A 16,164-nucleotide genomic window follows, 5' to 3' on the forward strand; every position below is an offset into this window, starting at 1 on the left:
TGAAAGATCCACTGAAGAGTCTGGCTTCTGCCAGGGATCGGGATGGTGCTGAGATCAATCCCAAATGGATGCTTGCTCCCCACGAAGCTCACCGATACAAACAACAGACTTCATGCCTGAATACAATGCAAGAGTGCCTCCTTTTGTAAAGTTACCTCGTTTTTCTAGTCTTCAAGATGAGCCTAAGTCACTCCTTCTTTTGCAGATATGGCTGATGAGTCTTTAAGATGTATCTGCTCCTGGCATAAACCCCAGAGGAGAGGGGCACGGGAGGGAGAGGATGAAGGGTGTTAGCGCAGAGGCTGGGAACAGCGCTTGGGAGAGGGCCAGAGCGGACGCGCGGGTGAAAAGGATCCCCCGAATGCCTGTGGAGGCGAGTCGGGGTGCGGAAGGGCAGAGAGCCGGGGCAGGGCTGGGCCGAGAGGGAGCCCCGCGGCGCGGAGGGCAGCGCTGCCCGGAGCGGGGGGTGGGGGGACGCTTGGGGGGGCTGGACGGCCAGCTTGCGGAGGGAGGGGGTGTCGGGGCACAGAGCGCAGGGTGCTGGTGGGTGAGCGCCGGGGCAGGGCTGGCCGCGGGGGTGCCGGGGCGGGGTGCCGCTGGCGGTGCCGCCGGCGGGTGCCGGCACATTCCGGGCAGGCGCACTGGGCGGCGGCGGCGGCAGCGCGCGCTCGGAGCCCATGGAGGCGGCGGGGCCGCAGCCGGGGCCGGGCCCCGCGGCGGGGCCGCAGCCGGGAGCCGAGGAGATTGACATGTCCCTGGGTAGGTCCGGCGGTGCGAGGGTCCCTCCCGGGCGGGGGCCGACGGGCGGCGGAGCCGGGCCGAGGGCGCTCGGAGGGGCTCGGCGCGGGGCTCCGTGCGCCCCCGGGGCCGGTCCCGACGCGGGACTCTGTGCGCCCGCGGGGCCCGGGGGTTTGGTTTGTGCTTGTACGCGTCGTGGCGGGGTAGGTAGGGACGGGCAGAGCAGCGTGGTGTGGCCCTGCAGCGCCGGTGCCCCCCGGTACGCCTGCAGCCGGTTGCCGTGGAGGGGGGCCGGGCGGGAGAAGGCGAAGCAGTCGCCGGGGGCAGGAATCTCGGCTTCAGAGCCACCTCCGCGCTTTGCTGGCAGCGCCCCGCGGCCGAGGGGGGAGCGTCGAGCGCCGCGGGTCGGGGGAGGCTTACGAGCACGGGCCCTCTGCCGCAGAACAGACAGGAGACAGATCCTCGGGCGTGCGGGCTATTTATAGCTGCTTGCTCGTGATGCTCGCCATTCCTCTGGCACTGGATATGTGGCCGGCGCATAAACAACTGCCCTTTTATTAACTCCGAAGGCCTGGACTCCGAAGTTTGGATGATAGATCTTGGTGGATTATCCTGTTGACGTCGCTGCTGTGGAAGGAAAGCCCACCAGCACCTTTTATTATTGGGTCAGCTTCCTAACTGAAACCTTGTGTCATTTCTTCCCAGCAATGAGCCCCTTGTCAGAAATAGCAGAATATTTTCCACTGCAAACTCAAACTGATCCCTTGGCTGATGCACCCTTGTTTTAATGGTGCTGTGAGGATTTACAGCAATAGTGGGTCCCTAATTTTTCATTTCATTTTTCCCCATGGTGCTGCACACCGTTTTTCTGTTTACTGACGTGCGATACTCCCTTTGTTTGCTTTCGCTTAGCTCTCCCTTGGTCAGACCTCCTGTGGTCCACCTCTATGTTCAATCCAGAATATACCTTACACAGGGCAGAAGAGGGAACTGGAAAACAAGAGCCCTGGTGAAGAACTGATACTTTTACCATCAGGTGCTTGTTTCTGTGCTTTCAGATACATTTGGCCTTTACTGGAGTTAGTAGTCACAGGAAACTGCAGGAGTTACTCTAAAGCCACCCTGATAGATTTAATTCTGTCTTGAGGGCATAGAGGTACCTTAAATGACCTTTCAGGATCCCTTCCAGCCTTATGTACTGTTAACCCCATCATATTTATGAGTGCAAGAGACAGGGTAACAACTCATACCCAAACAAAAAAAGACACAGAAAGGTGACAGATCGGGCACCTGAGCACCTTCTCTCTGTTCCTAGCGAGCTCTTCCTTGCACTGTAGATAGCCCATCTTTGGATGCCTGTGTCCATCTCCCTGCAGAGCAAGCAGGGATGCTGTCGATACACTCCAAAGCAGTCTGTGCCCCAAATAGCACATGTCCCAAAGGCACACTTAGCTGAGAACATTAGTGCATTCATACCAAGAGCATTGCCCAGCCTCTCCAAGCATGCTGTCTTCCTGGCAGACCCGATAGAGAAATCACAAAAGCAGTCACACAGCCTATTACATCTGCTCTCATTTGTTTTCCCTGGGCTTTGTATTAATTTGGACACAGGCGTTTCATGATAAAAAATGACAAGTGACAAGCGCTGGAGGTATGGTGTGCTGTTCGTGATAATCACCCATTGAAAGCCTAATGGCACTTCTGTGCTTCCACTCCAGTGATTCATTAAGGAGCTGGAGTAGCCACTGCCTTGGAAGAGGCCTGATTTGGATACTTCCTTCCCTGCTAATTTGTTAAAGTAAAGTTAAAACATTCTGCTTGGAGCTTAACAGATGTGCCTGTATTACTTGCTAAAGCTGTTCTGGAAGGTTTGAGGTTAAAAGAAGAAGTTGTTGAAAAATATAAACTAATGAGGAGGTCTACCTTTGCCTTTATCTTTCCTCTTCATCAGAACAGCTTGAATTAAGATGATCCCCTTGATTTCAGACCAACTCATTGAGAACTGAGGGGCTTTCCGCTGTTTCTTGATAGAGCTCTGCATCTGAAAGTAGTTTGTGCATAGTCCAGATACCTCAACTTCCAGTGCTGCCTTTTGAAGAGTTAAAAGCACTTGTTCGGGATGGGCATGAGCTTTCAAAACCCTGTCAGGTGTACTCTGGATACTGCAGGTGGATCATCACTTTCCTTTGTGTCCCTTGTTCTGTCTCTGTTGTAAAGCGCAGCACGTCAGTGCAGCTCAGGGGATGTGCAGCTTGGTTACAGCAGCAGTGCCTAGGGAAGCACCCAGGATGCTTGGCTGGGTCCAGACTGGTGAAGCACAGTGGCAAAATGTCATTGGGAGAAATTTTGTGTCATCTTCTCAGTGCTACTAACACAGTTTTAAACCAAAACTGTCTAACAGGGAAAATAATTGGTTTTTTCATACAGGCTCTGCACCTTAGGTACTGCATTTGGATGGTGTCTTGCAAAGAAAGCGAGAAACATCTCGCAGTTCTTGGAAGAGCTCAGTAGAGTACATTTTCAGAGCTGCCTAATAAGAAGTTTGGGTGAGGGGAGTCCTGGGACATTGGCAGGACATCCCGGGTCCATTTTGCTGCATTCAGGCTGTTCTATACCCCTTCTGTGGTGGGGTGGCGATGAGGACGCAGAGGTGAGAGGCAGCTGTGCCTGGTCCCATCACTTGTACCACAGCAGCGCAGGAACTGGCTGGTTGCTCTCCCTCCTGTCTGCAGAGAGCTGTGGAGGGTTCCCAAAATATCTTGCTGCTCTGGCAGCGGGGCAAGCATGGAGATTGAATTGATGTGTTCAATATGAAGCACGAGAGCTGGTTCCCTTAGTGTGGTGCAGACAGGTCTATACGGGAGAACCCAAGTTTTGCAAGGGAGAGCAGGCATCTGCTGCGCAGTCCTCTTGTATTTGGGATAGTCTTCCTTTCTGCTTCACACCGGACAACGGCAGAAGCTAAGAGGTTCTTGCTTCTGTGGTTGATAACATCCTTATCCAGCTCTTTCTAGGTTAGCTATATTGAGTAATTAAGCAGGAGCATCTACCTCAGATAGTAAGAAAATCAAGAGTCAGGTCCTGAAGATTGTGGAACTTAAAATACAAAGTACTGCTGATACTCATTGTGCATGTTGCATCTATTTGCTTACTGGGTTTTGAGCCATAGAGCTTTATGGCTTTAAGCTTCATCTCATACCACCAAGAGCTAGAAACTTGCTTCGTCTTTGTAAAGCACTGACAAAAGACAGTTAGTGGTAGCTTTAAAACCAGCTTTACAACTGGTAGCTGACTCCAGGAGATGGGAATTGAAAGGAAACCATCCTACAACTACCTGGTGAACCATGAGTATTTGCAGGACCATGATGTCCACTTTCTTGACAGTCGCCCTGTAGAAATGAGGTTCCTTTGCTGCAGCCCTCACGTCACAGTCTTCGCTGCACCAAGCTTCAATTTACCCCTTCACAACTTCAGGGGCTAAGGGACATTCATCCCACTGGTGTTTGCATGACACTTGAACAGCGTTTGTGGTGTTTATACATCAGGGACATGTCCTCTGCATGGGGCAGTGCCCCTGTCCCACACATGGTGGGGGAAGCCCTTGGAGCACCCATCACAGCGTGGGTGCACCCATGGGTTCTTGTGCCCATTCTCCTCCCTTTGACCACCTCTCCCGCAGCCTCCCAAGTCAGACTTTCTCAAAAAATGTTCTCTGCCCAGCTCTGAGCTCCTGGTGCCCCAGCAAAAACATGCTCCCTTACGCTTGTGGGATAACTGCAGGACTGGATCCCTCAGTGGGACGTGGCTCTGAAATCTCTGTCCTGCGCGTGGTGGATACGTGCTGGATGGTAGCACATTTTTAAATAATTTGTTGCACTCTAATCTCCAGCCCGCAGGAGCCAAGTAAATTGATCCTATACTTTCTGAGCTGAGCTTAATCTTTTATTGTCCGGCCAGCATAGCTCACAGAACCACAAGCTCCATTTTTACTGCAGACAATTGCAAGCAGCAAAACTGGGAATCGCTGTTGATAGAGAGTGCAGGTTTTATGGGTTTCCCCTTTGCCATTTCGATCTAGATGACATCATAAAACGCCACAGGAAAGAGCAAACAGATGCCAGCGCTGCGGGGGACAGGCGAAGGCAGCAGGTCAAGAACAGGAATTCTGCGTATGGGTACGGGCGGCCCCGTTTCCGTGCCTGGATGCAGAGGAATTTGCAAGGTAGGTGAGCGCCTTGGGACGGTGGAGCCCTGCCAAGCTGGAAACACATTTGTGTAACAAAATACAGCTCTTAAATCCTTCTCCTATCTAATTCCTCTGCGCGTATAAGATGTACTTGGGCTCTGAGTAGCTTTTCTCCCTGCAACAATAGAATATCAGGGCCCTTTCAGAGCATAAATTCATCCAGTTCTCTCCCTTCCATCCTCTCATGAATTACTAATTCAAAGTGACTTAATATCTATTCTCTATTCCCTTTTGACTTTGCATATTTTAATTATGCCTCTTCCTAATCCTCTTTCTCCCAGAACACACTTAAATTATCCCTTCAGTAACTGTCTTTGATAGCTCAGTTATTGGAGCTAATTTGTCACTTTTGCCAACCATGCTATTTTTATGATGATTTTTTTTGTAATACCATGTGATCACACACTAATCTATGTTTGGTGCCACTAGGTTTTATCTACAAAACCAAAATGATCTGCTGCGTGAAATCCATCTTTATAAAAATTTTGCTTTTTTAAAAAAATTACTGCTAAATCACTTCATTGAAGGTTTTAGTGACATTTTGCAGCAATGTCTTTGCAGTCTTCCCTTGGAGAGCCAGTGGCACACCAGGACAGTGGGATAGCTGGGAGCAATCCTGCTTCTTTCTGATCTGCCTCTCACTCTCATATTCTTGTCCACCACATATTGCCTTACTGAGAATCGTTCCGGTTCAAAACAGAATGATGATAATTACCCTTTGCAAATTGATTTTTCTGTCAAAAATACAGGCTTTGATATTCTTCCACACTCAAGCAATACCGCATGTGGAGTCAAATAAGTGGAACAAAATATATTTTTTTAGCTGTTTCTTAGAAAGGAGAACTTTTCTGTTCATTTATAGAATTATTTCTGCTAGTCTTAGTATTTCGTAGGTTTTAACTGAATCTGAATTCAGTCCTGCCAAGGACAGAGACCCACCATGCTGTGTGGAGCTGATGTCAGTAGCAATTTTGGGAAGCTCAGCATGACTGGGAATTTAGCCCATAATTCTTCAGGGGCCCATTTCACTTCCATCCCTGCTGAAATGCAGTCCCTTCTGGGCTGAGACGTGATAACCATTATCAAAATGACAATCAGAACAGCCCAGCACTGTAATGACAGAGGATGGAGAAGGGTATTATGCTGATTAAACCAGCAAGAGAATCCGTGCAAGCGAAGTGCTGTTATCCCTCCTGGAATATGGCTTAAACCATCTCCCCGGAGGGGGAAAGATTATTTTTAATGACATGAAATTTGAAATTCAAATCTCCTCAGAAAAAGAGCCTGTCAGATATCAGGGCTTCTCCCCAAACTGGACTCGCTGGGCAGAGGTGCCTCTTGGCAAACCCCCATGTGCTCAGCATCAGGCTCTGAGCGTGTGCCCAAACACAGCGGGGGTCTTCCCCAGCTGCTGATGCTGTGGGTTCATTCAAATGCTCTTTCATTTCATAAATACCTGCCAGACTTTTTGCAGAGATGGAGCCTCCCGTGTGTCACACTTCAGGGTACAGATGACAGACCGAGGCCTTGGTCCCCAGCTGGCGTGCATGGGGTACCCCTCGGCGGCTGATGGCTCCGCGTTCGTTATTTACGCTGGCTGAGGTGTGCCTAAGCGCACCGCTGAGCAGAGGCTCGCTAATGTGAACTGACTGACGGGGGCATGATTTTCTACTCGGGGCTGCCTTTTGCATCAGTCCCTCCCACCGCACCGCCGAAATACCCAGGCAAGGCAGCTGAGCTCGGTCTGTGTTGCTGCAGAGGAGATGCCCTCTCCAGGGCGCAGGAGGGCTGTGTTGCAAGGCTTGGTGGCCCGCAGGAGAGTGGTCAGGCAAAGAGGCGAGAGAGAGGGGTAAGCCCAGGGTGGTTGTTGAAGGGAACAAGAAAGGAGAAAACAAAGTGTGGGGACAGAACCAGGGGGAAAAAAAAGGACCATTAAACACAGCGAGACCACGTCTGGTCAAAAAGACACCAGTTGCCAAAATTCAGGTGTTTGTCAGGAGCGGAGCATTTACACACTTGCATTTCTGCGGTGAGAGGGCATCGTTTGCAGAGGGAATGGCCCCACAGAGCCTGTGAACAGCATTGCATTTCTGTGGGCGCTCCCGCCCAGCACCTCCGGCCGCAGGGAGCAGAGCACCCGACGTGCTGTTCGGGAGGTGCTTCCCACGGGCGTGCCCTGGTGCCCTTTTGTTTTAGAGCCAGAGCAGCTCAAATCATCTTCCCTCGTATTCCAGCATAACCAGCCCACGCTGGCGCCGACCGGTGTTACACCCTGGGGCTGGAGCCTTTGTTAATCACTGCGGTGGTGGCCCCTGACAGCAGCGTCACCGCTGCCGCAGAACACTTCATTTCTAATTGCTCCAAGTCATTATAAATTGCCGTGATGAAGGAATCGATGGTATAGGATCAATACATGTGTCTAACTGCTCTGTGGTTTGTACCAGTGAGGTTCTGCTACATGGTCCAGGGTTTAACCGCGCTCTTGCTGCCCTCCGCCGAGCACCGCTTCGTGCCTGATTTAGACACCCTCTGAGTATGGGTGCACGTTTCACTGGCATAGCGACTCGGAGAAATGTGATGAGTGCAGAAGTTTATCACGAGGAGGAATTAGGCTTTAATGCAGTGCACTTCCATCTGGCGAAGTGCTTCCCTCTCGCTCGACACTTCAGCACACTTCCAAGTCATAAACAGGCTTAGGGGAAGGCGTTAAATGCGAGATGGGTTGTTGGTGTGTATGTACTCTGCAGTTACATAAAACAGCAGCAGAAGGTGCCCCCTTCAATATATATGCAGTAAGTAAGGATATATCAAGCTAAAAAAAATTAGAATAAAGTTATGGTCCAGTCCTCACTTATCAAGTGCTATAATGTGGGCACTCAGAGCTATTCCAGGCTGCTGTGGGGTTGGCTTCTAGATGCTTGAGTCACTTGTGTATCTGTATCAAAAGGCTTTTTCCATTTCACGGTTAATTCATAGCAATGTGAGCTCTGACAATAGATTGACAGGTTTCCTGATGCGAGTGTTCCTGCCTTTATTAGGAACCAGGATTGTGGAAGGCTTTTCTCTTCTATACTCTTTCAAATCAGATAATGTGTTTGTCAGTCCTACACGTAACAAGAATGTTAGTGAGACACTGGAAAGAGAAATTATTTAATATTCTGCAAAATGAATTTACTTTTCTGGAATAAATGAATATGATTCTTGCATCACTATTTATATAGATATTCCTATATCATATTAAGTTAACCTTGTAATCCATTTGTAAAACTGTAATCATAAATCGAGTTTTGAAGGATGCTAAAATAACAGTTTATTTTTGCAGGACCTAACCGTTTTAGAAGAGGGTTCGGACAACAACAGTACAATCGGAGACAATTCAGGAATACTGTGCCTGGTCCCAGGAGAAGAGCAGCTGCTGCATTAAATGGAGTGAGCCCTTTAAATCGCCAGGCATCAGCTCAAGAGGTAGGGGAGTAAGGAAGGTACAGTTGTTTCCAAACGTCATGTAGAAATCTGATGGATTTTATGATCCTGGATCACCCCAAAGAGCAATCTACATAAAAAAATTACAGGCATCATCTTTCATATGCCTGTGCACAGCATTTGTATGCATAGGTGAGTACAGACACATATGCATATAAAATTGCAATTTTCCAGTTGGTTTTATAGGCTTATGACTTGGCATAATTTTACAGAATCAGTTCCCATGGGTTTTACAAAAAAGATTTTTAAAAAATGTGTTCTTGAAAGATTTTAAAATATTTCCATAAAAAAAATTCCATGTCATCTCATCTTACTGTTATCATTTAGAGGAGGTATGTTAAGATTCACCATAATTTTTTCTCCACCCAGAGCACTTTCCAAGGCTCAGTGAAGTCAAAGGACTGTTGTTGACTTCAGGTGGCTTTGGTTCAGAGACATACTTTTCACTAGCAAGTGGGTATCCCCCCGCCCAAGACACCGATTCCCAGTCCTGTGACAGCCATGGGTCAGATTGCCCATGTGTTTCAGTGTAAAATGTGTGTTTTTTCATTCATAGCTTCCCCTTTTTAACGTCTAAATGTTGAGGTCTTGTCTGTGCTCAAAAACACTTTAAAAAAAGATGGAAGTATTTTCATTTGGTTTTTGAGTTATTTTTAAGACTCAAGAGATGGTAAGGAAGGTATATGTTCACCATTAAAGTAATTCTTACAGCTTTCTTCTGAGTGTCACTAATATTAAACTGGTTTGGTGTAAAAGGTGGAAATCAAGCGGATAGATAGTGTCCTCTGTGAGAGGGGGTTGTTTTTTTCCACACTGATGGAAATCCACTCAATTAGGAGGTCACTTATACTCACAAGGCTTTTAAAAAAACACCGAAGTGGTGAATATGATGGCACATTAAATGGCTGTGTCCTGGGGGCATAAATAAGAGAGCCCTAAACTAAGCATGCATGTGCATGGAGGGTGGTTTATTGCTGAAAATAAAGACTGTGATGACTCAGATACTGAGTGTGGCTGGGTATTAACAGAAAGTAATAAGCAGTTGCTAGGAGGCATAATTCTACAGTAGCTTCCATTTTGCAGAAATAAACCAAGAGGGAAGAACATGGAAACACACCTCAGTTAGTGGGTAGTAACAGTGATGGTGGTTGTCCCACAGAAATAAATGGCATCGAGTCTGTGGCCATTTGTGCAAGTACCTGCAGGAGGACCTACACTGCTGAGGGGTCTTCTGATGTGCTTCATGCTTCTTGGACTGGACAACGTACGTGTCCAAACAAGAAAGAGTCAATGACCTAAAAGAAACCTGAGCGAAGCTATAACGCTTGGCTTGTGCGAGATTTGCCCTCTATGGACTAATTTTTTTTGGTATTCCTGCACCATTAGAATGAAACATTCCTCCTGGTACTTGTAGTTTCTTGCCCAGGAACTGAGACACACGTACTGGTTGTTGACAACAGTGTCAACTAAGTCCAAATGTTCAGACTACAGCAACACTGCTGGGTAGAAATATTTGTGCTGTAGAGACAAAAGACCATGGAGGAGACCAGATTTTGATAGATTTAGTGAGGGATTGGTTTCTTATCAAGAAAATACCAAAGGAGAAAAAAAAAAAAGCACTTGCAGAGCAGGGTTGATCTGTTGCAAGACTGCAAAAGTTGCAAAGGAAAAACAGTTGGGAATGAGAATGGGGGGAATGCAGAGCACACGGCGGGGGGCTGAGCCCCCTTTGAAGCAACTGCAGGTGGCGGTGAACTCATCCGAGAGCGGTGAGGGAACCGCTGCGGTGTCAGCAATCACCGCCTGCACTTCGGAGCAGGCTGGATTCCCCCTAGATAGAGCTGAAGAAAATGCCAAATAAATACACTGGCTTTTCAGGCAGCAGCGGTCGGCGGAGGAAGGACGGTCGCGTGCTGCCCCTCATGCTCGTTCCCTCTTTGCACGCTGAGATTGCGGCACGGGTGGCAACTGCTGAGCTCTCACTGCCTTTTCAGGGCAACAAGAACAATGATGCTTTCGCCAAAACCAGCAGCAACGGGCAGCCGGACGGACGGCGCCGGCCACCCCCAGGCCCCAAGAGATTCAGAGCAGCTGCTGCCAGCACCCACGCCCTGGGGAGAAGGTAAAATCTTTGGTAACTCCAGCCTTTTTTGGTTTTCAGCGATTTCCTGTGCAGTTCCTGGGGCTCTGCTCCCAATCTGTGCAAGCTGGGAGTGGCTACAGCCATGGGCTCATGCAACGTTAGGGATATGTTAGGCAAGCACCTGGAAATAAAACAACCTCATGCTGATAGTTAATAATTCAGGTATTAGATCTGTCATTCTATTTTAGAAAGCACGGAAAATGTGACCTTTGTATTTTTATTAAACTTTTCCTCTGTCACTTGGAAAAAACTTTTGAAGGGTGAAATAACATTTATTTTCACAAAGGCAGGAAGTACGGATTCCAGCCGTAAGGGACAGGCAGGGAGAAGGAGTCTGTCCCCGTGACGGGCTGCAGGAGCAGACGCTGCGCCCCAGGAGCTGTGCCGAAGGCAGGCTGCCAGGCGCTGGGCGCAGTCTCGGTGCCTGTCTCAGTGCGGTCCTTGTGTTCTCCGAGCTTGAAAGGAAGCCCCGTTGCAATCCCGTCTTTCTCTGCTCTGAGTATAGCAGGGACTGAATGACCTCCAGAGGTCCCTTCTGACCAGATTTTTTCCTACAATTTTCTTCTGTGATTTTTTACTTTTTTTTTTTAATGAGCAGAGTTCGGAACAAACACAAGCTGCTGTTTCATTTGAGCAGAAAAACGAGTTCCTCTGAAATCCTTTGCTGGCAGAAAAACCTGTTGGGCTGAACTTGGTAACACACAGCCTCATTGGCTTCTCATACTGGTTTTTAATACCACACTAGGTTAGGTATTTCAGCATTAAACTTTAGGAGAGACCTGGCATCATACTCACCTACGTTCTTTTCTGTCTCCTTTACCAGCAGGCCTTTCCTGCTAAATAGGGGACCAGCCTTCCAGCAGAAGCGGATGCAGCAGCGATTCTCCAAAGCCAACTTTCAGAGAGGGGTCAGTATCGAGACTTTTTTCTGCAACCTGCTGATGGTGACAAGCTTCAGTTTTACCAGCCTTTGCCCAGTTGTGTCTTTGCTTCCAAAAGTAACTGGGAGACTTTAGCAATTAATATATTCCTAGGACAGGCAGGACAGGCCATTTTTGATGCAGCTTAATATTCTGGCAGCTGGAAAATAAAACCTGGGCAGGTGGATAAGAGTAAACCTTGCAGCTTATACAGCAGCATAAGCAGGGCAAAGTAAAGCCACCCCATACACCCCGTACATATTTCTGTGCCAGCGGGAAACCCAAAATTACCAAGTTGCTTGACAACATGCAAGTAAAGAGCTATTCAGATCACAAAATTAAATACTGGAAAAGGAATCATTGTTTCTGAGAACTAATTCTTTAAGTCTTTTTTTTTTTAAATATATTTCACAGCAGATGGATGCTAATGGAGAAGGGAAACCACCAAGGATGAGAAGGTAATTGGTGAACAAAGGCATGCTGCAAACACAACATGCTCTTTCACGCTTGAATCGAAGCTGGATACATCTCCCTGTCTTGGCAGGTGGCAAGTGAAACCCAGCCCCGGAGCAGTTCTGACGGTTTCTGTGGCTAATCCCCAGGCGGGCCAGACCGGCGCGTAAGTAAATGAGGTGATTTGTTAGGATGGGAGCCCTACAAAAGCCATTGCAAATCCCTTTAGCATTATTGCAGCTTTGCTGCTTCTATAACGAGTGTGCAATGAATGGTTCAGACCCAAAATGGTTTGCAAATGATGTCTCGTTCCCTTCCCGGTGTATCTGAAAGGAGACGGTAATTACCGTGCAGCTCGTTTGTTATCCAGAGTAAGGAGAAATGGAAGCGCCGGCAGCGCACGGGAGGTAGCAGGCCGGTTGTGCTCGCTGTGGGGTGTTGTGTGGGGAAGCGCCGCGCGCCCCGAAGGGACACCGGACACTCGCTATGTAAAGCGGAGCGCAGGGGCTGGAGGCGGGCAGCTTCGCCCCTGGGCTGAGCCGGTGGAGCTGCAGGACCCGACACCTAGCTAGGGACAGAAAGAAGGGTGGGTGAGGGCCCTTGGCATGTCCTGGGCGCCGAGGGCACTCTGTGATAGCCTTGACGTGACACCGTCCCCATGCTGGAACTCTGCCTGCAGGGCAGCTCTCCTGGCACCCTCAGACTTGCCCAGGCTGCTGTGAGACATGCCATGAGGTGTACGGGGTGTGCGGGTGTCTTCTTTACTGCTTGCTACTCTGCAGATGGTAGGAAGCGAGCTGCCTTAGCACCCTGAGTGACTGCAGGTCTGTGCTTTCCCCAGGCCCGGATCCAAGCGCCCGTTCCTGCGAAGCCAGAGGCCCCCGCCGCGGGTGGCCAAGCCCCAGCCCAAGGGAGTGCTGCTGAGATTTAACTTCCGTGCGATGGCCAACCAGGTAGAGGACCGTCGACGGGACCGGTGGTGCCTTGCACCCTGCCGCAGCCCTGCCATTAAGCTGTTAACGCCATGCTCAGGTTTTTGGGGCTGCCAGCTGGGTTTATGTAGCATGACCCAGGAGGAGACTCCTGTAGCCATGTTGGCTAGGTTGCTCTCAAAACCGAAGGCACCTGAGAAGACTGTTCAGCAACTACTGGCTCAGCCCAATTTTCCCCACGCTGTTGGCCCCTCTTGGCCTGTCCATGTGCTTGCTCGGAGTGGGGAGATGCTTCCTGTGGGCAGGCCTGGCCAGGGGCCATCGTTTCACTGTTGGTGCTCCCCACTCCTCACAGACACACAGCACTTCTGGGCTTTCCTCTCTCTTTGCTTTGGTGACCTTCTCAGTGCCACATTTTATGCTGAAATACGGTCCAGGAGCCCTGGCGCAGATCAGAAATCCTGCTCCACCTTCTTCATTGCTGGCATTTCTTGTCTGGACGGTTTGGTTTTACTTGATGCCTTGTGCTCAAATGCCATCTGCTTGCTCCTGCTCTTGCCGAGGATGCCTGGTGTCTTGGGGCTGGGCGCTGCTTGGAGGTTTTCCAGCCGCACACAGTCTGTCGAGCTCCGTGTCTCCATGTGCTGAGTGGTTTAATTGACTAACTGGCTGTGAAGCGCCATCCTGACTGATGGGCTCTAATCGATACCCTGCTAAAAGTTTGGCCGTGCTTTGCCACGAGACGCGGGACTGACTCGCTCTCCCTTTCCCCTGCAGACCAGCCTGACGCTGGATGAGCGGTTCTCTGGTCTGAGGAATAAGAGGCGCTTTACAGCAGCCAGGAGCGCCGGCCGGACAGTCACCATGCCTTAGCGCCGCATGCTCGTCACGGGGACTGCCCATAAGAGTCCAGGCCCCGTAACGGGCAGCTCAATAAAGCTCGATAGATTTCCCCTGAGATAGCTACTTCGGCAATGTGCCGTCTCCTTCCTTACACACAGAATGAATGAGCGATTGAGGGCAGGGACGAGGCAGATGAGGGCTAGGGCCAGAGCACAGGGCAGGCGGGATGTGAGCGGGGTGGTGGAGAGGGGTGAGTGGAGATGGATTTGCTGGGAGCGCTCTGCCGGGGAGCTGTGGGGCTGGCATCAGCCCTGTCCCACTATTGGGGCACCCTGTGCTGCCTGGGTTGACTCCAAGAGGGAGGGGGGACCAGCTCCAAGCCGCAACCATGGAGCCTGCCCTGCATTGTCCCACGGGTGGGACAGGGGTGAGGGCATTGTGCCTGCCCATGCAGGAGACAGAGTGGGGAGCGGAACATGTGTGGGGCTGAGGGTCATGCCCCAGCAGTGGCACCAGCAGGGATGCTCCAGCTGCCCATGTTCCCCACCCAACTGCTCGATTTGTTGTGTGTGCAGGCATCCCTGCCTGCAGGTTTGCAGTGTAAGGCCCCTCCATCTTGAAAACTTCTCGCTCTGCCCCGATAGTCAGGCCTGAGTACCTGGCATTTCTCTTTGGTTTGCTGTGCTGTTCTGACTGCTGCTGCCGGCCCAGTTGCGGGGACGGGGTGAGGCGTGCCATGCCGCCGGAGCGGCTGTCCTCAGTGTGGAGCACAGACAGGCTGCCCCTGCCCAAATCGGGTTTTCCAGTGCTGCAGTAGCTCTGTGTTAGGGATTTCGTAGGGGCAGCTCCACCCATGCTCAGAGCACCAGCATTATCGAACTAGCAGCTGCAGGAGGGAGGCTGGGCACTACAGCAGTCCGATAAACGTGGCTGAGGTGTTAATGAGCTGGGTCTGGACATTTGTTAACGAAGCCCTGCACCAACCGTGTGTCACTGATCCATTCTCCACCCACTGCTGCAACCCAGCACCGAACACACTGGACACAGCCTGTTACTGGGCTCTAGGCTATACTTATTAAAGTAAATATTTGATAGACTGCTTTACATTTTACACCGAGTGTCTTTAACAAGAGACTGGACTTAGCGTTGGTTTTATAGGAATGTGTGAAATGTTGTTAGTTAACGAAGTGGTGATGTACGAGTCCAATGCATTGAATAAAAAACTAACCTGTCAAATGTCACCTCTGGTTATTTCCCTTCCTTCAACAGATTTTTGGCGCAAGTTCAGCCTCTCGGTGTGGCACTGTGCGGCTGTGTGGGCTGCCAACTCGGCATTTTGGGGGAGGCTGTGGTCCCCGTCAGTCGCCACAGGCAGTGGGGCAGCGGCCTGGCCGTGCAGGCAGTTTGCTGCTCACAAAGCTGGCTCCAAAGCACAGCCAAAACAGCAGGAGGTTTTCAGCAGATATTTTTTAAAATCTTTGCTGTGATCTCTTTTGCCTTTAACATTATAGGCAAAATTGTCAGAGCAGACCTGGGTCTGAGTATGTCCAAAGGGAAACGAATGCAAACTGACTTCCAGGTTAATGAACTCCGGAGAAGACATCAGCCCTTTGTGCAAATAATCCGGATGCCATGGAAGATTAACAAGGAACACTGTCACAAATGGCACTATGCCTGATTTCAGTTGCACCTTCACTATAAATGCTGACAAAAGATGGTAGACTCACTAAGAAAACTTCTTAAACCAGGTTGCAAAGGGATGGAGCCGTTCAGTCCTGAAAGAACAGCTGAGCGTGCAGCATCCCCTTGGTGTTCAGAGCACACCTTGATACTATTCTCCAAATAGACGTTTTTCAGCAATCTGTACCTTATGTTTAAGTACTCCTTACATTAAAACCGAGGGCTTAATGATAAAAACGACACTTTTTCTAGCTTGATTCCTGCACAGGGCTGGGTGACTTTGCATGCAGCAAGAGACGGAAGAGGCTTCGCACCGAAGGGCGCTGAATTTAGGAGTAGCGGAAACTCCTAAGCATGGCGCTGAGCACAGGCTGGGGGAAGGCGCGGAGCCCGTTCACTCCAACAGGCATAAACCCCGCTTTCCGCCACAGCACTAAGCCCGCGGGATTAAGTACCCGTAAGGCCCGCGCGTAGGGCGAGCTGCGGCGCGGAGCCCGGCTGCGCCTCGGGGCGGGCGCTCGTGCCGCCCCGCCGGGAGAGGCGCCCGCCCGGCCGCGCCGCCCCTCCGGCCCACGGTGCCGCCCGGCGCCGCCCGGCGCTCCCCTGCCCGGGAGGTGGCAGCAGCCGGCTGCCGGCCGAGGCCACCGGGCTGCTCTCGGCCTTGTGCAGCCGGGAAAAGGGTTTTGCTGTGCCTGAGGCCGGCCGAAGCCACCTCCGGAACAGCTC

The 16,164-nt window shown here is 50.5% G+C and overlaps 1 protein-coding gene across 1 annotated transcript; it reads left to right on the plus strand.

Annotated features, from left to right (window-relative positions):
* Window positions 1-677: 677 nt before the first annotated feature.
* LOC309408254 (UAP56-interacting factor-like) lies at window positions 678-13,845 on the plus strand (the record flags this gene model as incomplete). Its single annotated transcript, XM_082004048.1, has 9 exons — window positions 678-759; window positions 4,817-4,960; window positions 8,307-8,449; window positions 10,462-10,589; window positions 11,434-11,518; window positions 11,945-11,988; window positions 12,075-12,149; window positions 12,825-12,936; window positions 13,693-13,845. The coding sequence occupies 9 exons, from the start codon at window positions 678-680 to the stop codon at window positions 13,786-13,788; spliced, it is 909 nt and encodes a 302-aa protein (XP_081860174.1). The 3' UTR covers window positions 13,789-13,845.
* Window positions 13,846-16,164: the final 2,319 nt, after the last annotated feature.

The sequence above is a fragment of the Phaethon aethereus genome (genome assembly GCF_964289735.1).
Source record: "Phaethon aethereus genome assembly, chromosome: 10".
Taxonomy (NCBI): Eukaryota; Metazoa; Chordata; class Aves; order Phaethontiformes; family Phaethontidae; genus Phaethon; species Phaethon aethereus.